Source organism: Poecilia mexicana, unplaced genomic scaffold (genome assembly GCF_051168715.1).
Source record: "Poecilia mexicana isolate PSO_F unplaced genomic scaffold, ASM5116871v1 scaffold_2, whole genome shotgun sequence".
In the NCBI taxonomy this organism is placed as follows: domain Eukaryota; kingdom Metazoa; phylum Chordata; class Actinopteri; order Cyprinodontiformes; family Poeciliidae; genus Poecilia; species Poecilia mexicana.
In genome coordinates this window covers 42,544,975-42,568,773 of record NW_028263371.1, presented here as the reverse complement: position 1 = coordinate 42,568,773, position 23,799 = coordinate 42,544,975, and the positions used below count along the sequence as shown (strand labels likewise).

General features: G+C 40.2%; 2 protein-coding genes across 2 annotated transcripts in view; one reads left to right on the top strand and one right to left on the bottom strand.

Moving 5' to 3' along the window:
* The window catches only part of pde11a (phosphodiesterase 11a), a 40,258-nt gene extending 23,665 nt beyond the window's left edge, over window positions 1-16,593 (top strand). Inside the window, exons 14-20 of the mRNA XM_088001070.1 lie at window positions 873-963; window positions 5,807-5,907; window positions 6,076-6,153; window positions 6,244-6,307; window positions 6,536-6,610; window positions 8,254-8,337; window positions 11,649-16,593. Coding sequence (XP_087857196.1) covers window positions 873-963; window positions 5,807-5,907; window positions 6,076-6,153; window positions 6,244-6,307; window positions 6,536-6,610; window positions 8,254-8,337; window positions 11,649-11,882 — 727 coding nt within the window. The 3' untranslated portion in view covers window positions 11,883-16,593. The remainder of the gene's footprint in view (window positions 1-872; window positions 964-5,806; window positions 5,908-6,075; window positions 6,154-6,243; window positions 6,308-6,535; window positions 6,611-8,253; window positions 8,338-11,648) is intronic.
* A 2,117-nt stretch (window positions 16,594-18,710) lies between these two features.
* The window catches only part of agps (alkylglycerone phosphate synthase), a 51,105-nt gene continuing 46,016 nt past the window's right edge, over window positions 18,711-23,799 (bottom strand). Inside the window, exon 20 of the mRNA XM_015001325.2 lies at window positions 18,711-20,832. Coding sequence (XP_014856811.2) covers window positions 20,711-20,832 — 122 coding nt within the window. The 3' untranslated portion in view covers window positions 18,711-20,710. The remainder of the gene's footprint in view (window positions 20,833-23,799) is intronic.

Here is a 23,799-nt window from a genome sequence, read left to right as displayed (position 1 = left end):
CCGTTTAAGTTTTTCGCGTTTTGTCATGTTGCAACCACAAACCTCAATGTGTCTTCATGGTATTCTCTAACACACCTATGTGGCCTTCACAGAGCAGCTGGATGTAGACTGGAATGTGTACTTACTATTTAAGTGATTCTGAATAAAAACTTTAGAATTTAGTTTTTGTTTCATAGTAAATCAGGCTGAATATAAATGCCCGTCTCAGTATTCTGTTTTTAGTTCTAAACAAACTGGACAACCACCAAGCATTTCCTTCCTGTTCACAGTTTTTGCTCAAGTTTATGTTTTACGTTATATGACAAAATATAAACTATTAAATACTTTAACAGAAACCTCTATTTAAATCATTTTTAATGAGAAAGCGGTCATCTCTGCTTTATTTGTAAGGTGGAGTTTGATCTATTTCAGACAATTCATCCCTCATATATTCACTCTGATTTTCTAAACCAGAACAACTGCGACGTCTATGAATATTTATTTTTGTTTTATAATTTAAATATCCCTAAAGCTCCATCTTACAAGCTTTAACTTAAGTAAACAATTCTCACTCTATACGGGGACCTGTTTTTTTTTTTTTTTTTTTTAAGATCACCTAATGACCACATTCAGACTTTGACATTATAGTTTCAGCTGTAGTTTGGGTTATGAGTCTCAAGCGTCCTTTTTTATTGAACCATAAGTTAGAGACAGACTGAACTGGAGAGGAAATCCAAAGAGAGTTTTAGAGCAGATTTTACTTCTCAGCTCTTGTGGAAAACTTATTATGCTATCCTTCTTTTTTTTTTTATCCCAATGTGTTGTTTTTTGTGTGTGTGTGTGCGTGTGTGTGTGTGTGTGTGTGTGTGTGTGTGTGTGTGTGTGTGTGGCAGGACTGGTTCAGCCCTCTCTTTGCTTTATGGGACCTCTGCTACGCTGGAGCACCACCACTTTAACCACGCTGTTATGATCCTGCAGAGCGAGGTGTGTTATGTTCCAATATCTGCTGCAATGCAGTTACCGTTCACCTTCTGCTGCATGCGATTACAAACACTGCTGGCAATAGAGCCTTTAACCTTTGTTCCCTTCGGAGATGGGATATTTTTAAACTGCAGTCTGCAGCTGCAATTTCATCCACATTCCTTCGGTAGAAACTGGACTTTATGGCTTTTATTGCACAACTGTTGCAGAAGGCTGCTTTAGTCAAGTGCAGATAACTGGATAATATGAATACAGAAAGTACACACTGTTTTACAACTCAGACCTGGTCTCTACCAGGTTCTAAAACCGTTTACATCTAAGCTCGAGTGTACAAAAACACACAAGAGATTCCAAGCTGTCGTAATTTACTAAATAAAAAAAAGACAGAATATGGAAAAGAAGTCTGTGGAAAAGTACACCTTGTGATGTGATGGCTTGTAAAACCCCATTTAGTAGGAAGAACTTGAAGTAGATGTTTTCTGTATGACTTGATCTGATTTTTTTTTTTATCTGTGTGAAGGAAGTTTAGCCAATGCTTTGTTACATGGCTTTAGCTCCTCTATCTGCAGCGTAAGGGGCTAACGGGTTTGCACTGATTTATTTCTTAGGACCAAAGAAGATTGTGACAGAAGTGTTGTCATTTATTGAATTGCAGCTTTATGTATTTTTAAGAAGCATCTCGCCCACAAAAACATGTAACATGTTAACCGGACGAGAATAGAGTAGTATTGAAAAGTTTCATTATTTCAGATAGGCGAACTGAATCGCATTACGTAGATTAACTACACAAATTATGGTAATTTTTTTTATCTTACAGCTCTTGAGATTAAAATATCAGAGCAAACCAATGGTAATAATAAAACATTTTTAATGCAGAAAAGTTTATTTGATACCTGCAGTTTTTTAATGATTAAAAACATGCTGCAATATGTTTAGATTTGAATGCTTAAGATTATATTTAAATACTCTGAGAACTTGATGGATATAAGATCATCATAAAAAAAATTCTTTATACTTAAAATCAAGGAGTATCTTGTTTTTATAAAGACTATACGTGTTAACATCATGTAAGGTGTAATAGCACGATCAATTACATTTGTCATCTGCTTCTGTTAAAAGGTGTCACATGTTTGAGGTCACATTTTTCCAGCATCTCTTCCAAACTGCAATCCAACTGAAATGTAAAGACTTCTGATAGATTGGGAAAAGTAAAGAAAAGATGAAACTACTAAATAAGTTGTTTATTTCAGCTACACTGAAATAAACTATTATTTATTTTAGAATATTTTAAATAAAACAAAGTAATCAGATTTCTTTATTGAAGGAATTTGTAAATAATATGCAAGCCAGGACTGTTTAAAGAAAACTATCAAGTGTCCAAGCATTTTAAATTGTCTTCATCGAGAAATTTATTTATTTTTATTCTTAACAACAGTCACATCAGAACTTGAAAAGTTTTGCTATGTTGAGTTAATTTAAAAAAAAATAGGTACGAATGCGCCAAAGTCCACAATTTCATAAGGCACTGGATGTAACTGGAAACGCAAAAAAAATAAAAGATGAACACTTTACGTTTAAGAAAGATTTGACATCTGGAGAAGAGTTTAATTTGGCTGCATCTGTTTTGGAAAAGCTTCAAGAAAGACGCAGTGAAAATTTCAGCCGGAAGCATTTTTAATAAGCGTCGACTTATATCAATGGCTTGTGCTGCTAACAAGTCGATTTTGCACCATTTCTTAAAGCAGGGCCTCACAAAGACATCCAAAGGGCCACAAATTACCCCATCCCTGGCAACATTGCGGACCCCCACTGCTTAAAGCTTGTATCTCTTCTTTATTGATAACAACAAAAAAGATAGAACCATCTTTTTTATTGATAATAAAAAGAAACAACCAGTCACATCACCAGAAGTGTTTTTTTTCACACTCCCGGTGATGTGATTTTATTTCCATAGAAATAAGTGTTGATTAACTGGTGATAGCCACTATTTTATTAATGAAGTCGGCTGCAGTCTTTTTTTACACTCCGAGGCCAGATTGGGGCAGGAAAAAAAGCCTGTTAATTTATTCCTGCTCAGCCATTAGAGTAAGGAATTAGTTAAAAAAAAAAAAAAAAAAAAACTTTTCAGGGTTTTTAGTTAACAGTTCAAACAAAGTACAGAACATCATTAACCAAGTGTTTAAAAGTTAATGCTTTTGTCTACAAATTATAACAGAGGCTGTAGATGAAGGAATTTATATAACTTAAACATTTAAAAAAATATATGATTGAAACTATATATTAATGTGAAGTTTCTTACATTCAGCTCCACTCTGGTGGCTTACACCCGCTGAAATGACGTTGTTTCCAAATACCACCAGCCCTAAGTTCAAATGAATGAAAGGTACTAAAGGCCACATAAAAAATGAACAAGTTTGCATGCACAGTGCTTGAAGGCAACCGTTTGCTCCCTCAGTTGCCTGAGTAAACAAATAGCTCAGGCTGCCCTCAAATCAATGTAATTACAGAGATGATAGATTCGGTGGTAATTGGTCGGGAGAGCGACGTTTTACCAGGTGATCGGGTTTCATGCACTTGTAATTGGAGGTGTGTTTTTTTTTTTTTTTTGAGGGGAGCAGCCGAGACAGGCCTGAGGAGAGAGGAATCCAGCGGCTTCATTATCCCGGCGCTGACAAATGTTTACCTCGGCTACACGGCGTCTGTTAATGCGGGGCTGGATCTGCTGTTGTCCTCATGTTAATTAGCATACAAATGAATAGTGTGTGACTAATTCGAGTAGAAGGCATGGCCGCCGATGATGATGATGATGATGATGATGATGATGATTCAGTTGAGCTCTGTTAAAAGTGTAAAGCGGTCGAGTTGTCACTCGTCGCCACTGCGTCTCTCGCCGCCTTCTCCATCTGCAGCAGGTGTGACAGCGGCCGCATACGTCCTTTGCGTCATCGCCGTTAGCGCGGTTCGGTGTTTTTACGAGGACCTCCGAGACGATGAGAGAAGTCAGGGGCGTGTTTGCACAAATGTTCAGAGCTAAGCTGTCTGTGTTTGAAACAGCGGTAATCTGGTCCGGTGGAGAGCGCCTGAATGGCGAACGAATGTTGCCTTACACGCTGCGTTATAAAGCCCAAGATATGGAGCGCACTTATTAGCAGCTGTTGGGAAGCTGCTCCCCTGCACAGATCCAATTAGTTTCATTGGAAAAATTCCCGTGAAACAGCCTTTTGATTTGTTATGGTGTTAAAAATAAAACTCGACGCTGGGTTTCTGTGAACTGGAGAAAATTCACGATCAATTCAAACTTGTGAAGCTAATAGATAGGTTTAAGAATTATGAAAGATAATCTGACAACTAGCTTCTCATCAGAAACCACAGGCATACATGTCTCTCTCTCTCTCTCTCTCTCTCTCTCTCTCTCTCTCTTTTTTTTTTTTTACATCTCTAGAGTTATTTACCACCCAGTTATTTTACTAATTATGTTTAAAACCAATTTGTGTGTGGTGATGACCTTAAGACTCTACAGTGTTTTCCCACTCACAATTTCGGATTGGCTTCGGGAACCACACACGGTGAGGTGCCTCTCCAACAAACAAATAAGCAATGCAGAAAAACTTTAATGGTGAAATTTGCTAATACGTTCTCCTTTTGATACATGTTTTCAGCCTTATGCTGGTATGAGTTTGGAAAATTGATCAGACTCCACTCGTATTAAGTCATAGAAGGTTCGATAGTATTTTCCATGTCTGCAGCACCACCTCCAAGACCTGGTAAACACGTTATGATGTTGGAGGAATTTCCTTTCCCACAGCATCCATTACATCACAGGCAACAGGAGATGGACGAGTCATGGTTTATTTAATTGTAGGAATCATTTAAGTGCAGAAATAATCATTAAAAGAAACGCACTTTGGACAATGATTTTTGCACACTACCACAAATTAGTGAATGCCTTCCTGGTTTAACTGGATTAAAACCTTAATGTTATGTGGGAGATTTGTGTGCGTCCTGCTATGAAAAGCCAGCATGGTGGCTATGAGCCTGTAAACTAAAACTAGAACTGATTTTGTGACTTGAGCCACTGAAGCGAAAGCAGGCATGCCTTTCGCTGAAGCAGCAGGAGCTGGTCGGCTCCACAACGCAGACGTGTTTCTAACAGAGCCATGGAGGGAGGAAGCTCTAGGCTGGTATATTTAATGTGGCACATTCATGCCTGCATTGGTTTGATCAGAAAATAACTTTGGAGCACCATTAAGATGAAAAACAAATCACACTTAGCTCTTTGCTTTTAGATTTTATTCAGCTCGGGTGAGGTGCTATGTTAACTTTTCAACAGCTGGGATGTAAGGAAGAGGAATCACTTAAATCCAACATGTTCCTCTAGAATGTCAGTTCACCTCTTGCACAGCTCTTTGTCACTGAAGCTGTCTGCTCCCAATAGCCTATCTGCATTGATATTGTGACTTTTTTTTTTTTTTTTTTGAGAATTATGACTTTAATCTCAGAATTCCGAAAAAGAATAAAGTCAAAATTCTGAAATTAAAGTCAGAATTTATAATATTATTATTATTTTCAGGTGAACTAATTGTCCTCGGTAGGATTGTAATAGTCATTTTTAGCTTTTTAATATTAAATATTTAACTTTTAATGGTTCATGAAGTACAATTGAGTGCACTGGTTTATTATTAAGAAATATACTAAAAATCAATAGAAGAAAATGTCCTGAAAACTGAACTTTATGGATGGTAGGAATACTAAATCTAAAAAGTAATTCACGCAGAGCACTGCCAGTATTTTTGATGTGAAGCGTTGTGCTCTTTCTGTCATGTAATGGTCACGTTTGTCTCCACAGGGTCACAACATCTTCTGCAACCTCTCCTCCACGGAGTACAGCGACCTCATGCAGCTGCTCAAACAGTCCATCCTGGCCACTGACCTCACGCTTTACTTCGAGTATGTCCCTCTAAAACCCACTGAATCCACGACACAAAGCACACTGGCTCATCTCAGCAATCTGCTCGTTCAAACCTCGGAGTGGTTGTTCTAGCGGACAACACCCCCTGGTGGACAGAATGCGATTTGCAACTTTATCTGGAAGGTCTTTGTTTCTTTCCCCTTCAGGAAAAGAAACACGTTCTTTGAGCTGGTCAGCAAAGGGGAGTACAACTGGAATGTGAAGGCTCACAGAGACATGTGCAGGTGACGTTGTCTCTCGTTGTCCCTGAAAGTAGAAATCCAATTACGTCATAGTTTCCGAGGCCTAATATGACTCCCGTTCCTTCTTCTCAGGTCTATGATGATGACAGCCTGCGATCTTGGAGCTGTCACGAAGCCATGGGAAATATCACGCAAGGTGACAAATATGCCGTGATAAGTGTTGACGCGTTTCTTAACGTTCGCATGTGACTGAAAGTTATCAGATTAGATGATTTCAATCTCTTTTGCTTCCTAACAAAGATGCTTAGTTGGGGGGCGGGGGGGGGGGGGATTGGTTGTTTTCTATAATAAACTGATTCAGCTCGCTACGTTCCACACTTTTAGTGCTTAAAAGGTAGGATTTTCTTTCAATTTTTTTTCTCAGGTTGCAGAGTTGGTGACGAGTGAGTTCTTTGAGCAGGGAGACCGAGAACGACTGGAGCTAAAGCTCACGCCCTCTGTGAGTAAATCAGACCAGCTCAGCGTTTGTGCTTTTTGCAGTCTCTCTCACCCCCGGTGCCCTCCGAGAGCTGATGATGCCGACACGATGATATATTTTCTCTGCCGTTCGGAAACACACTGACTTTGTAGGAAACACGAGAGCTTGTGTCTCTTAGCGTGAGGAAAGTGTAGGGTCAGCTTGACCGCTCCGCTGCCCTGCATTCAAAGCAGATTTTTTCCCTATTGGTTCATCTGCAAACCCACAGACAGTTTTGCAGACCCAGAACCTTGCAAAACTATTTATGCTGTTTGATTTTTTTTTTTTCCCCATCCCATTTTTCACCATAAACCCCAAAACGTCAATATATATATATTACTGTGACTTTAGACCAACACAATGTAGTGAATACATTTAAAGCAGGGGGAAAGTTGTGTGTGGTTTCCAAGGATTTTAGGAATAAAAATCTAAAAAGTGTGGAGTATGTTTGTGTTTATTCTTGGAAGTTTTCATGGAAATTCCAGTTTTGCACACCTAGAAACCGAGAATTGTTTTTATTTTTCTTTGGAAAATAACCGAAACACGTACGACAGATTGGATAGAGAGCATTTAACAGCTTGAATTTTAAAGTCTTGTCACAGATTCTTCATTCTATTTAGGTCGGCACTTTGACTGGGACCAATCTACAAAATGAAATACTTTCATACGAGCCGTCCCAATGTGGCTCTGGCTGTTTACAGTCGTTGTCCTTTCACAGCTTTTCTTCCAGGATTCCCCCTGTCCTTGCTGAACAAACGCATTCCCACAGCATATAAAGCTGCCTCCGTTATGTGGATGTTGTGTTCAGAACAATCACTGGACGAAAAGTGGGATTTTTGACCCTGCTGCTGCATCACTTTTCTGCCTTACAAAGTGTGCTGTCTTGAGAGCCAAAAATATCTTTTTACGTACCAGGCATTTGACTTCAGATGCCTCTAGATTTCTTCTTTTCCATCATTTCCATAACAATGAGAGGACAATCATTCGCTCCTTTGTGTCGGTTTACCACATTACATCCCAATGAAACGCAGTGAAGTTGACAAAACAAGACAAAATATGAAAACGGTACGAACAGTGACACTGCATGTTGGTGTAGAAATAGCAGATTTCTCGCTCCTAATTACGAAGGTCGCTTTCATTTAGAAATATTTCAGCTGCCCTCACGGCTGCAGCCACCAGAGGTGTACTTGTCTGCCTAGAAAGGAGAAAACCGGCCGGCTTCTGCCTGCAATTAATGACTGTTAAGTAATCGAGCCTGGCCACATTGCCTCCGCTCTGAAATAAGTAATTCAGTAGCCTCAGGTCTGCCGCCTGTGTTGAACCTTTAGCTCTCTGTTGTGTGTGGGCGTTGGAAATGAAATATTAACTTCTGAGTCGTAGCCCGGTAACTATCTCTGAAGCGCAGCCTCGGCGGAGCCTGTTAAGCTCGGGCTGCATGAATGAGGGAGAGGAGAAAACGGGCATGAAATAAACTCAGCTGACTTGAGAGCGGAAAGAAGAAGTTCCTACAAGGAGAGCGCCAAAAGCAACACTTCAGGGCCTGTATGAGCATGGAAATCATAAAAGCAAACAACTCTTGCTCTCTCTCTCTCTCTCTCTTATTTATTTATTTTTTTGCCTTTCAGGCCATCTTTGACCGTAACCGGAAGGATGAGCTTCCAGGGCTGCAGCTGGAGTGGATTGATGGAATCTGCTCGCCTCTGTACGAGGTAAAAAGAAAAAAAAAAAAAAAACCCACACGACTGGCTGCTCTCCGGCCTTCACTGTGTCACGCTTGTTGCACATCCGCCTCTGACATCAGCAGACGCCGTCCTTCCTCGGTTATTGTCCCCTGCTGACGGCAGCAGTGAAACTGTCGCCAGCGAGTGTTTGACTTTCTTTGCAGGCGCAGGTTTCTCTGTGAAAGAGAGAAATGCTTTCAACTGAGGAGCTCTGAAAAAGCTTCAAGGTTACGTCCTGTTCTTGTTCAGAGCAGCGGAGCGAGCGTGCACTTTGTGACTGTGAGACGGCGTGTGAATGGAGATGTGAGTCAGCTTGAATCTCCTCTGTAAGACGGTCTGCAGTGGGTTGACCTTTGGCCTCTATTAGCTTTAGACAAAGGAAATTCTGACTTCTTTTACAGATGACATCCTTGCAAAGTAAAAATATGAATCCGAGTTACTTCCCGGTTACTCTTTAGGGAGATTTTTGCTGTTCTAACTTGTCCGGGTCTGTCTTAGTGAATTTGAATATCACACAGAGAATGGTATTTTGTGTATTTAATTGAATTTTCAGCCTTTAAAAATGACAATACAAGGCAAGTAAAAACATTTGTAATAAATATATGAACCACACAGTCATAGGGAAGAACTGCCAATTTGACAAGGAGGGTGAAGATACAAAGCTTCTGGGTGATCACAGAGTCCAAACATGTTATGGAAAGTTTAGTGGAAGGAAAAAGTGTGGTACTGTACAGTGTATCCACTCGGTGAGCATCGGTCTGTGGCTCTGCTGAGGTTTTCAGGAAGCCCTGGTTACTGTAAGTGACCTCCAGCTTGTTTGCATCGTCTTCTTTAGAAAACTGCGGAGATTTTCTACAGGGTTTAGGTGAGGAGTTTGGTGGCTAATCAGGTGCAGTGATACCCATGTCATAGAACCAGGTACTGGTTATTTTGGCTGTGTGTGAAAAGCCATGAAAGTAAATGTTAGAATTCATAACTCTATCAATACTGGGGCTGTCTCTGTTGCTTATGCCCTTTTTTTCAGCCACACTTTTTCCTTCCACTGAACATTCCCTTAAAACGCTAGGATGCAGTACTCTGTGAACAGCCGGCCTATTTTCCAATGCCCTTTTAAGAAGCGGTTGCATAGAAGTGTGTGTTTCTGTGTGACGTCAGCCGGGGCTGATCTGCCCCTCCCACTTCCAGCAGCTGTGTGGGAGGAAGAAGAAGGCAAACTTACTGAAGGAGATCAGCTCTGTTAAAGCACGACGCGTGATCAAGTTACATTGATGAAAATCACAAAGAGGATGAGTTGTTAAAGCCCAGATGAAAGAAATAAATCACTGATCTCCACGGCAATGGGTCATTTCCTAGGATTTTCCAGTGAAACTGTACAGAAGCACGTTACTTTCTGGAATTATGAGTCAAAAGTGCTGATGAATTATCTTCAGATCAGTCGGTGCAAGTTAGAATGGACTAATCTTTGCTGGGCTGTAGTTTCCCTGTTGCTGCTGTCTGTGATGTGTAGACACCAACATGTCAAAGCTCAGTGAGTGTATGGGGGGTGTTCTGCCTCATCTGAAGGGCTGATGTTTGGAGAATGCAGATATGGAGCTCACGGTTTTGCTTCTGCCAATTAAACTTGCAAGAGGAGGGAAAGACAGAGGGGGGTGAAGGGGGGCGAACAGAGAAAAGTTCAGAGGCGGCAGGATTTTTGTCCGTGGGTGTAAGAGATCTTGTTCTTGATTTCGCTGATCTCCTCATCCTGGTGTGGTGGCTCCCTACTTTGTGGAATATTAATAATCCCTGATTATATAAGCTTCCGTCCTCACACCCCAGCACGCGACAGTAGACTCTTTCTGTGTCTCTGAGACTAAATAATGGAGCGATCGTGCCACGCAAATAACTGAACAACCTCCCAAAGAGACTTTGGAAGCTTTGCAGCAAAACCACAGCAAATATTCGGGGGGCATTTTGTATTTTCTCTTTTTTTACAAATTTTGATAAGATAGTATATCTACTCGTTTATTTTTTTCAGACAAAATTATTAAATATGTATTGACATGGGTGGCAAAAATTGTGCAAGCCTTCAGTTGCTGCAAAAACCAGCACAACGGCCTCAGAAGACTTTTTAAAAAATAATATTGTTTTACAAAATGATGCTGCATATGAGACCATAAAACAACATTGTCTGTCCCAGTGAAGTAGTGTACTGTGCAGCACCTCCAGTAAAGAGGTTTAAAGACGTAAATGTTGTAAATTTGTTGTTTATTATCTCAAGCGTGGAGGTATTAAAGCTTTTGGGTGGAGATGCAAACTGTTATCAAAAAATATTCAGTCAGGATCACAGATTAATATTTCTGTTCACAAATGACAAATGTTGTTACTATCCTTTCAATGTATTTTTTACTTTTAAGTTATCTTCACTACTTCTGTTCCTTCAAAAAAAAAAAATTTTTCTGTAAAGCACTTTGAGTTACCTTTTGTACACCTTGTTGGTGCCATACTGATAAACTGTCCTCGGGGTGTGTTTTTAAATATGTAACTTGATGTATGCCTTTTACACCCACCCTTAACTTTGTTGTTTAAAAGTTAAGGGTTAACTCCAGACTTTTCACACTCATTTCCTCTCTTTTGTGAGTTGGACGCATGCAGATGTTATATTTGCATATGAAACAGAGTTAATGGACACAATAAGTAATTACAGTGACTTGTTAGACAATGTTGGAGAAGCAACGTCCTGTTATCTGCCTGGTAATTTATCAAATGGAAGGTTGACAAGTTTGCTTACCCTGCCAGTTACACCTGAGCAGAGAAAAAAATGACAACAGCAACTAATCTCAGTTACACACGTGCTTCTAATCTTCAAAGAGCAGGCGTTTTGATGGACTGCAGCTATCAAGTGCTTGTTTGTTTTCACTTTTGTTGTGGGTTGTTCTCCCTCTCTCTATATATATATTGTTTTATTTCTTCTTCCTTAAATTATTCATTCGATGAACAATGCTGAGCCTGAGTTCATTATTAAGCAGCAGTACGTTCAAATCTCACTGCCTCAGAAACTTTGAAAAGCTGCAACAAATTTAGGCTACGAGAGAAACATCCAAGTTTTCTAGAAATACTTTTTAACTCTGTTCCAGAGTTAACTTTAATAACTTCATAATTCACAATCGTTTCTTAATGAAACGCCGGGGTATGATCAGTTATACACATTTTAACACAGTGAGTGATTTCACAAAATCATAGAACCTGAAATGAATCATTTTTGTCTCACTATGTATCCGTTTTTAAAGATTTTCTCTCCTTTTCCCATCTCTTTTTAGACTCTTGTCAAGTTGAATCCCAAACTTCAGCCGATGGTTGATATGATACGAGCAAACAGGGCCAACTGGGAGGACCTGAACAAGAAGAGACAAAGTGGCCAGAGCGTTTCCGCCAATGCCGGCCCCTACAATGACGATGCCACGGAAACCAAATCCTGCCCGGCGGTCAAAGCCGGCAGCACGCCCTGCTGTAGCGGCGACTCTGAAAGCACACCATCCAAGGCGGCCAGTTAGCTTCTGTCGAAGAGCTGGCACGTCCCTGGCCTTTTTTTTATTCTCCAGAATGCAGCCTGCAGCAGAGGCAGCGCATGCAGAGGTTCTTGGGCTCTGCTCCTCTTCGCTTTTGCAACCAGAGATGAGCTTTAACACTCGGGAGCGTGGCGCGACCCCTTCAGGTTTTCTGCTGAAGGCTGACGTCGCCGCATTTGGCCGGCTCATCAGAGCGACTGAAGATCAGACGATGACGCCTCATCAGGGGAGGAGAGGGAAAATCAAACCACTGTGTTGCTCTGACTTTTTCTTTGGCAAAAGGCACAAAGAGTGTTTGTCTCTGTTGTGTTTTATTTTTGCTCTTGGTATCTCTCTCTGTGTTGCTCGCATTTTGTCCGGAGTTTAAAGAATCTTTTTTTTTTTTTTTTTTGTAAATCTGTAAATAAGCTGTTGAGTTGTTTGAAACTTTATGCATTGGATTGGATTGTGGTGGTAGAGCCTCTTCTGAAGGATGAAGAGGTGTAGAAACAGTAGGACTTGTGGCTTGCAATGCAAATTGAATTATGTGCTCCCTCCCTTCCTGTGCCTTGTTTCCAGATCCTACTGAAAAATGCATGGCCTCTGTGTGAGGTTCTCACGTTATGGAAATTCTTGTTGAACCGTGCTGAATTTCTGCCATAATTTGTAAAACCAACGATTGCAGCTATGTCTTGACCCCCTTAGTTTGCCGCAAAGAATTATAATAACCGATAAATGGAAATATATTTTGGCCGAGTTTTATACGTACGGGGGCCTCTCTTGTCACACAAACATACACAATGTGCCTTGAGAAAGTCGCTCTCATATCACATGGATTTCTGCAGGGCAAAACTTCAGCTCTGATGATTCAGTACTGACAGCCGGAACACAAAATGTCACATTTTATTTCAAAAGCCATGGTTAGACATTTTCAGGGTATCTTTTTTTTTTTTTTTGCCTTTTGTAACAATGATAAAAGCTCATCTCACCGTTATGATTATCTGGAATATAAAAGGCTGCAGTGAGCAAAGAAAATTTAAAATGTCATAAAAATCACTTAACTTTATCAAAAAAAGGAAACATAATCAACTCCATTCCTGCATGATTATTCTTTCTGATCAATTAAAGCCAAACAGGCTTTAAAAAAATATTATACCTGTGCAAAGAACAGCTCTAGTGGTCATCTATTGTCTTCCTCCTAATATATGTGGAAGAAAAATCCAGCGAAACTCTCCAGTGTATTGGCAGTTCCAGGCCAGAAGGGATATAAGATTCCTCCAGTAATTGTTCTTGATCTGCTATTTCTAGGAGGGGCTCCAGTAAACCTCAAAAAAGACCCTGGAAGCCAGTAGATACGATCTGTGACCGATAGCTCTACTCTAAGGTTGAGCCTTACCTCTATTCGGAGGAAGATCATTTTTGTTAGTTTCTGGGATCTCATTCCTTTTCCCACGATTCATCTCTCATGGCAACATGTGAGAGTCATAAAAAAACAAAACAAAAAAAACAGATACATCACAAACTTTGCTGTTTTGACTCTTTACCTCAAGAAACCGTAGGAACTCTCTCAATAGTGATGAGACCCCAAATCTCTCTGCCCATCTTCTGCTCTGTGACACCATCATTCATGAGCAAAGCACATAGCTACACAACTCCTCTGCTTGAAGGAGTGACTTACCCTTAAAACTGGAGAGCACAGTCCACACTGGTCTGGTTAAAGACTTTGACCTCAGAGATACAAACTCTCGTTCCGGCTGCTCTCACCTTGCAGTGAGCTCCAGTCTATGATAAAGATCATTGTCTTGAAAGACGCCAACAGAACCAGATTCACCAGATCGTCCACAAGGATCGGAGATGAGGGCCACACTCAACTTTGTGCCAAGGTTACAGACGCAGCCCTTGGTTTGGGTATGCAATGACTAGATAGGCCTTAAAAGCATCCCGACATCCCATATTCTGGCAGATTTTCTTCAGGTAGAGATTTGTTCTGTGGCCCGGATGAATCCTGAACCCGAGGTTCTGTGATCCAGCGAGCTTTCACAGTGCAGTCCCTCATTATCTGGAGAATGCTCTCAGATTACATACAGCTGAAGCCAGATATTTTCAATCATTCTGAAAAGGCACATGAAAATCCTTGTTTTTTTTCACTGGCTGACATTAAATCAGGCTAAACGGTTCCTGTTTTAGGTCGGTTAGGATTGCCATAATCTCTTTGATTTGCTAAATGCCAGAATAGTGAGAAATATGTTTTTTATTCTAATATTACTTTCTTCAAATTCTGAAGAAATTTGAATCCAGTCAGGAAGGAGACGGGTTCCATGTTCCAGAGACCTGACTTTGTAAAGATGCTGGCTGATCTTGTAAAAATGCTTTCGTTCTGTACTGACACAAACTAAAAAGTCAATCAGCGAGGAAGAAGCCAATATCTCCAAAACCAAGATAAGAAGCCAGTTTACATTAAAAAATTTTAAAAATGCACTCGAAGACAAAAACATAATTTTTCCGGACATGTCTCCCATTCCTGCATTTAGCAAATAGAACTAATTTGGTAATCTAAACCAGGACATGGAAATATCTAGTCTCTGTTCTGAACTCCCATTATTTCTTTGCAGAAATGCTCTAGCAGCACACACCACTAGAGCACGTCTTAAAACCAGCACCGTGTTTATCAGGGACCTGGATTATGCAGAGCAAAACAACAATTTCCTTTTGTGTAGATCTTGGTTCGCCTTTTGTACCCCACTGGATGTTTCCTCAGGTATAGGTGCCATAAATTGAACTTAACATTTAGGAAGTCAACATTTTGGTTAATTATTAAGCTATTCAGCACCTCAAGTGGCAATGTGCCAGTTTTATATTAGCTGGGAGTCAGACTCGAGCTTCTATAACTCACAAATGTTGAGATTGCACATAAGAAGGAAGTTTGAAGCATTTTAGGTTTGTGCAGAATCATCAAGAGAGACCAGGTGGAGCGATTGGAAAGCCTTCGAGGTGGATCTTGTTCTCTTCTCTTGGGTTTGCTGTTCATAAACCATTAAAGTGAAACGAATCACCCTTTTGATATAATCTGTACAGTCAGATTACAATCAGATGGATATTTACAGGATTCACACACAGCTTGTAAGATCTGGAATATTTTTCCAAATCAGGAAAAGTATGGGGAAAAAAAGAAAGAAACATATTGTATTTCTTGACATGGTTCCCTTTCTCATTGCCTTGATGTTATGTTCTTCCTTTCTTTCATATTTCCTCTTTTATATCTGTCATTTCTTCCCTGTCCTTTCTTTTTCTCTTTATTGATTTTATACATCATCTCTCCCTCCTTTTTGTCCTTCTGTGTTTACTTCCTTTTGTCCTACTATTCTTTCTCCCCACTTTGCTTCTTTCTTTTATGTCTTCTGCCTTAACTTCTTTTCTTCTTTATGGTTTCTCTTTTTTCCTTCTGTGTCATTCCTTTTATCTTTACTTTCTTCCTTTTGTCCTTTCTCTGTCTTCCTTCTTTTTGCTCATATATCCTTTCTTGCTTTCTTGTATCCTTTGTTTCTTCCTTCCTTCTTCCCTTGTCCCCTTTCTGCCCCCCTTACTTGTCTCCTATCTTCTTTTCTTCCCTGTATCATTCCTTCCTTCTTTCAGGCTACGAAGTTATTGAAAGCATTTCTGTTTTTCATGCAGACCACCATCCGAAGGCACCATCAGGTCACTGGGTGTTTCAGTCAAGCACAGATCTGCTTAAAGCACAGCTTTCATAGAGTCAGGCCGTCGACAGCCTGACTCCGACTAAATCCATTTGTTTCATTTTTAAAACTGTAGAAAGCCGCAGAGTTTTTATTTTCTTTCATTTCCCAGCTTTGCTCAGAGCCTACATATTCTGCCGTTTGAGAACTTTCCTTCCTGCAGAAGACTGACACATGAAAACTGAAGTGCCCATCTAATATCAAAGCTTTCCCTTTGGTATTATTCGAACTGCATTATTTCTGAGTATGGGTATGCCTTATGAGTTGTGTTGTAGCTTTGTGGGCCGGCGTTTCTAACGTGACTGTGCACATTGTGAGGCATGGATCTACTGTGTTTTATTTGAAGAGCTCGACAGAAAACGACCAGAATCGCATGTTTAATGCAGTCTCGACTCCAACCAATTTGCTGAGGATGTAGCAAACAAAGCGAGCCGACAAATACCTCGTATTTTTGACTAGCGCACATCTTATCTCATCAGACATGCATGACTTAAATTCTCCTGCATTATGCTGCGTGAGTTACATATGGACATTTGCTCTTCTATTTTTCTATTAGAGCTCCACGTGTGGACAAAGTTTCCTCTTCCTTTTCCTTTTTCCTCCTGTATTTCTCTCCCGGTTTGGATTTTGGATTTATTCAAGACGGGCTAATCTGAGGGAAAGCCAGAGCATGAAAAAGGCAAATGTGCTTCTGTTTCTGTTCAGAGTTTGAATAAAGAAAAAAAAAAAATCAGCTAAATGTTTTTGATTTATTTTGTTTCTGAAGAACTAAGAAGTATAATAAAACATTGCAACAACATTGTAAGGGGCAGAAGATTAATGAGGCTAAATAGAAATGCATCCACATTTATTTTTGTTTTCTTGATCACTTTAGCCCAAACTCTTCTATCTGCTCAGCAACTTTCACTACTTCAAGTTAATCAGACGTGTAACATTCCCCCCAAAGTACATTGACGTTTGTTTGTGATGTAATAAAATGTCAAAACGTCCATACACCTGCAAGACCTAGCGATAGAAAATCTTTGAATAAACATTTTCTTTTTGCTACAAAATTTCTCTATAGACTGCTAAAGAAATAGATACAAGAACAGAAGAAGTTCACATGCACTCATAAATAAACATGGCTAAAGCCATTGATGATTTGATTTTCTAAGTATGTAAAATGTCTCAGTAGGTTTATATACATATTACACAATGAAACACAATGCATATACAGCACTGTGTATGCTCTAACCAGTGAGGAAATATCACAATAAAACACAATTTAAAAAAAACTTTTAGATTCCTGAAGGATGAATTTAACATATTTATGTGTTGTGTTAATAACAGAGAACATCTCAGAGGAGAGAAACTTTTTTTTTTTTAAGACATACAACGCTGTTTAAAGATCCTGGTCTTGCCTGCAAAGATGCAGATTATCCAGTAATCTTCGAAGGTGGTCTTGATCAGTCCGTTCATCAGACTTTCTGAAGCTCTTTCCAAATTGTTCTTTAGATTTTGGCTGCTTTTTACTCACTTTCCTTACAACCCTGAACATCAGGACTGTAATGAACGTTAACCCCACCGTATCCACTTATTGGATATATGTGATTGGGGGTATCAAATATGTGGATTCCCGAGATCCTTGTCCTAATATCAAGTCCGGCCTCTTGAAGGAGGAAGCTCATTTCAGCCACTTGTACTCAAGATTTTGTACTTTTAATTATTTTCCACAAATCGGGCTCATTTCTTTCTTCTATGCGAGAGAACACAGAGTTCATATTGCAGAACACCATGCCTTCAGTTTTCACCTTCTCTACCCTGCCATTACTTTAAAATACTATTTTCTGTCAAAACTGTGCTGGTATATTTGTTTTTTCATAGAACCTACAAAAGAAATGGGAACAAATTATGCCTTTATGCCAGGCTGCCCTCAAGCAGCTGAAAGATCGTTTCCCTTGCCAAGTACCAAGTCCCCTTGGTCGTAATGATGCTGCTTGTTCACTAATGTTCTTTAACAAACCTCTCAGGCCTTCAGAGAACAGCTGGATTTACACCAATATTAGATCACGCACAACTAACTAGTTAAACGACTTCTCATGGCTGTGGAGGCATTGCTTTATTATTTATTTTACTGTAAAAGGGGCTGTTTATAAAGCACCACACATTTTATGCTATAATTTGAAATGAAAATCACATTTTCAATTTACAATTTTACACCACTGTTGAAAACGACTGAAAAACCTACCTCTGTCCAAATAAACTTTCAGAGTCTGTAGAAATAGTTGGCTTAAAGTGCAAACCGTATGCACTGGCTTGAAAAGAAACAACATTTTAAACTGATTTGTTCAGAAATTGTGCAAAAAGATAGATGATAATATTCAGGATAAAGAGAGAGAGAAAAAAAAACCAACTATGGTTGCCTCAAAGTTGAGGTTTCTCTCTGTGTGATGCTGACCTCCTGTGGACTGATGAGTATCTGCACTTTAAAAAAATGCAAAAATGAAATGCTGCAGATTCCAGCACATTTTATTGAAATGCATTTGAAATTTTATGGGCAACGATGCAAAAGAAGATCAAGACCTTTCTTTTAACCATTTTAATGTGTTTTAATTAAAAGACTGTTGTAATTATTAAAATTGTTTTGGATTTGAATGCTCCTTTGCCTTTCTGTCGGCATCAGCTGTTTCCATTCACAAAATCTTAAAGTAGAGCCAAAGGCTGCAGTGAATTTCACCGCTCAAGGCTGAGCTGTGCCGCTGCTGGCTGGCTGTGACGTCAGTCAGCTGTGTGTGGGCGGATGTGTGGGTGAGGACGACTCCCAAATGAGAGCGTGTGTGTCGAACGAGAGCGAGGAGAGGGTCTGGGGGAGGTGGGGTGGTGGATTTTTCCTGACAGGAAGCAAAAAGCGGATCCTGTTCAACTCTGCTGTGCAGGATTACCGTGAGCTCTGCGTGGCGCATGTTGAGGCAGAACAAACACAAACCTGCTTTCAGGCTTCTGCTGACCTCGCGCTGCACATCTGCCAGAATAAATTAAGACTTCAGAGCTGCAAGAACATCTTTGCCCTGCGATTGTGCGTGCACCGAGATGATGAAAAAAAAAAAGCCCCGATGCTAAATGATTTTTACTTCAGTTTATTGCACAAACAGCATTGACAAAATGTACTCAATGTTGATGTTAAGAGAAGTGGAAATTTGACAAAAACAATAAAGGTAAAAGCGTTAACATTCAAAGGCGAGTTTATTTATTTTTTTTGACACATGGGGTAAAAAGTCAGGTCTCAGGTAACTCAGTTATCTGGAGAAGGTTTTATTGTTGTATTTAATCAACATAGGGACAGAGTGGACCAGAAAAAAAGGAGGCAAAGATCAGAGAACGAGTATCAAAATGTAGCACATTACAGTATCAGTTCATAAAAGCTTTTGGACAATATAGAAACACTAAACTACTCGACTCTTCGAGGAATCTTTCGAGGAACAAACTTAGTAAAGACGTGTGGTTTTGAGCAGAATGTCTTAGCATGTGTTAACAGTCATAAATATTTACATGTCAGGATCTGTCAGGATGGGAATCTTTGCATATACTAATAGGGAAAAAAAAAATACAGTTTAGCTGATGAAGTGACTGCATGACAATGAAGGATGTGCCACTAGGAGGTTTGCACTCATCATTGAGAGAAATCTCCGTTATTAAAAACGTGTTTAATAACACCTTTTTCCTTTAAATAGCCAAAATCTTAATCCTAGCTTACATTGCGTATTTTGAAATCAGTTTGATGTGTGTTTGGAATCATTGTCCTGTTGGAGCCAACTGTATGACAGCAAAACAAGCCCACGGCATGATGCTTCTGCCACCACGCTTGACATTTGGTACAGTTTGGAAGACTCAGTTTGGTTTACTCCCCCAAACATGAATCTCATGATTGTTTTTGAACAGCTCCACTGTTGTTTCCTTTGACCATAAAACCTTTCTCCAGAGTGGCTTTGGTAAAACTGCGTAACTGACAGTGTTGATTTAAATTGAAAGGCTTCCTGCTGGTTGTTAAACATAACCCAGCTTTTTGTTTCAGCCACAGTCAGTCACGTTTGAGTCAGACAACAAGCTTTCAACAGGAAATGATTATAGTTAGTTTTAGAGTCCATAAAGCAGGCTAACACAGAGCTTTTGGAAAACCCTGCCATTAACTATAGCAAAGATTTGTGGGCTTTGCTACAAAAAGTCAAGTCTGAATTCACAAAGAATCCTGCTGAACCCTTTAACGTCTTCATCTAATTCTTGTTTCTAAAACTATTTGAAGTTGTCACATAAGCATTCCAAGCTTGGATAAATCAATCAGAGATCAAAAATTCAAGATTAATGCCAATGATGAGTAAACCTCTGACGTGCACTGCATCAGACACAATCTGATGATTCAAGTCTTTGGTTCGACGTGAGCACCGCCGTTCGCAGGCCCCTCCCTCCAAAACAGAAACGTGTTCAAAATGGCTTCAATTTCCACTTCTCTTCATTAGTTACAAACCACTCCATGTAAAAGCTTTCAGTACAAAAACTAAGCACACAAAGGTATGCTTATTTCTTTCGGCAATCGTACGAAACATTTGCTTGGAATAGGTGGACCCAAACTGCTTGGGGCGGGAGGACAGGCGCCCACAGATACACTCGGTCCTGAAACGCGTCTAATATGGCATAAGGTCAGAACGACAAGAGACGAGAAAAGGACAAATGTGGGACACAAAGGAGAAGGAAAGGCAGACACAAGCTTTAGAAAGGCACAGAGCTTTAGAAACTTACCACTAAAGTAGTGCCAAACACTCACTCACACACTCACAGGAGGACCATAACACAGCTTCTTCTATGTTGGCAAAGGTGTTCAGGAAGCAAATCTGAGATAAGTCAATGTTTTGCTGCACCCATTGAATCTTGTTAGAAGAAGCTGAGCAGATTAAGTGCGACGTATGGTAAAAGAGAAGAGTGAATAATCATTAAATGGCACCGAGAGACATGTTTGATGGACATCTGTGTTTTAAATTCACATTTAGTAGCCGTTAGTCCAAAATGCACAGGAAGCTTTTAGAAAAAAATGAAACAGAAGGTGAGATAATGGATGGGGACATGGACTTAGAGGAGGTTCCTGTTGCCGAAGATGTTATTTGGGTCAACATAGTCCTTGACAGACTTGAGCATCCCCACGCCGACGTTGGAGACGGTCTCCCTCATCCACTCCTTCCGAAGTTTCCCCACTGAATGGCAGAAGAGAAAAATAAAATAAATAAGTGGAGGAAGACGACCATGGGGGAGAAACGGCGGAATCGGCATGGCTGATTGCTCAGCAGGCTGCTGGGAGCCAATCAATCTTGTGAGAGTGAGTGAATAAACAGAGGGTGATAAATGCTTTTATTCAGAGAGGAGAAATGTTTTGCATGGCATGATTTATGGAGCTCAGCAGACTATCAAACTCATTAGGCTCTGTGTGTTCCCAGAGGAGGGGCCGGTTGGCGGCTGCGGCGGTCCGTTCCCGGCTCCCTCACTGGTCGAGACCGCCGCTAAAGTCAAACTCCCTCCCTGCACATGAGCACGCCGCTCCTCCTGACCTACGGGGCCGAGCTGTCCTGAGCTCGGCTCCCTGGCGTTAGCATGACGGCCAAGAGACGGCCACACCGGCTCTATGTTCCTCTGTCAGCAGGACTTTGGCTCTCCGCCGCCACCGCTGAGCTTCCCTATGAAACGTAAACCTGAGGGGGGAGAGCAGCTTCACCACAAAACCTGGCGAGGCTGCCTGGGAGGTTCGCAGCTGTTCACACACACACACACACACACGCACACACATCAGAGTCGGCGCCCAGTGGAGGATCTGCAACCAGCAGGAGGTCTGGTTGGGAACTTTGAAGTGTGCTAAAGAAATGAACCAAGAACATTTACTTGTTCTTGTTGTTTATAAAGTCAATAAAGCTGAATAACTTAAAATATTTACTTTTTTTAGCATCGGGCAGAAAAGTGAGAGTAATGTGGTGCTGAAAGCTGATATTGCTAAGATAAACGGCTCAGCAGCCGAGGACTCCCTCTGTGCTTTGAATGGTTTTCCTTCTTGTTTGGCATGAAGCAGTGGTCCTTAACCGTGGTTCAAGTACAACCGGTGGTGCTTCGCGGGGAAAATGTAAACAAATATTAATACAGGCTTTCATTTCCCTCTGAAGTAAAAACAAAACATTTCTGCTTCACTCCATGTTTTACAGCCGACTGGAGCTCATTCCTTCAGTATGTAGAAACTAAATGCACATTTTCAAAGGTTAAATAATTTCCCACATCAACTGAGGTCATGTATGAGCTGGGATGAACTCAGGTGAATCCCCAAAAAGAATTGAAGTTTTTCGTTTGTTGTTTTTAATCAACAAAATGAATTTAAACAGCAAACCTTTCAAATGTGGAAACAGAAAACGGTCAATTTGTTTTTGAAAAACAGTTCAAGTTTAGTTAGATTAAGACGGAAGTATCCAGTGAGATCCCATTTACATTTGTAAATGTTTATCTTTCCACTTAACATGACAATTCATTTGCTTGCATATAGCTTCTCTGTGAATAAACTTTTGAGACTTGCCATTATTATGCAAAAACTGTTTACCATCATATCAAAAATGTCATACCATTTTTTATACATTAATGTAATTTTTTCCCTTACAGATCTTGTATAGTAATATAACGTTCTTTCGAACTAAATCTCAGGTCACTAGCTCAAATGACTGATGATCAAAACTAAAAGAAATAAGCCCTGTAAATACATCACTGTCTAATAAACTTATACAATATACATATCACTTTTTCTATCAAACTACGGACATGAAATAATTCAGACACACCTGTGAGCTTACTTATAGAGATGCGAAAAAAAGATAAATCTCTAACAAATAGATTCATCCTTCCATGCCAAGTAGAGCCAAACTAATTAACTATTAAATCACTGAGTTACCACACAGTTTCCAAAAGTAAAAGTTTTAGTTAAAAAGAAAAGGATCTGTGGTTCCACTATAACATTAGCATTACTGAAAAACTTATTATAAACAGCACAGGAAAGAAAAGGGTATAAAAAAATGCCACCATAGTTTGATAAATATAAACAATTCAAAGTTGTGTCAGTGAAAGAAACGCAAAGTAAACAGAAAGGAGAAGCTTAAACAGGTGCTGCTCAGAGCTCAACACCTGAGATTAGATATAAAAGCTCGAAACAGAGTCAGCGCGATGATTTCTTCCTCATCCTTAGCAGGAAGCCGCAGTGTTGAAAGAGTGTCAGAAGGGAAGGACCCTCCCCTCAACACATTACATCCCCATGATATCACACAGCAGCCAGGAAAACCCAGATGGGGATCAGCCACGAGGGCAGCAACGCCCGTCTCCTAACAAAACAGGGCCGACAGCAGGGTCACCAGGGACCCTCGGCGGCACACAGACCTCCAGATGGTGGCAGAGGGACCAATCAGCTGCTGCCCAATAACCAAGAACGTACCACGCCCCCCCTACAACAGCCTCCTCCTCCGAACTCCGTCTCTTTCTTGTCCCACCACCGTCCCTCCCTCCTCTCAAAGAGGAAAGAAAACAGAAGGTTCTGGGACTGCATCATTGCCTCCATCACTGTGATAATTTACACATCTATCTTGTCATATTCTCTCTTTTTTGCTTTCTGTTGCAATCAATCTCCCCAGACCTGGTCTGTGCAGCTGAGACATGCAAAGCAGAGCAGGTAGCTATTTCAGAGATTCCCCCCCTCCCCCCTCCCAAAAAAAAAAAAAAAAACAGAGAGAGAAATTCATATTTCACATGTGGAAAAGTCTACAGAAGTTCAGGCAAGAAGTGAACTTCTCTAAATGAGGTCATTTATTTGCCTCCTACGGCGCCTTGAAAATGTCCCCCCCCCCCCACATTTTGACATCTCACAACAAACCTCAATGTTCAATGTGTTTGTATATTATAGACAACGTACGTAGAACATATTTGTTAAGCGACATGAACTAATAAATAGTTGTACTTTTTTTTTGCAAGTTAAAATCTAAAATCTACAAAGTGTGATGTGCTTTTGTGTTTTTCAAAGAAATGCCCAACTAAACTCCAACGCAACCAACTGCCAGGAATAACCTCATCACATAATTACTGTTATGCTGAAAATGACAGTAATTTTGAGCACTGTCTATGTATTTGCAGAGGTGTGGCTGGATGAA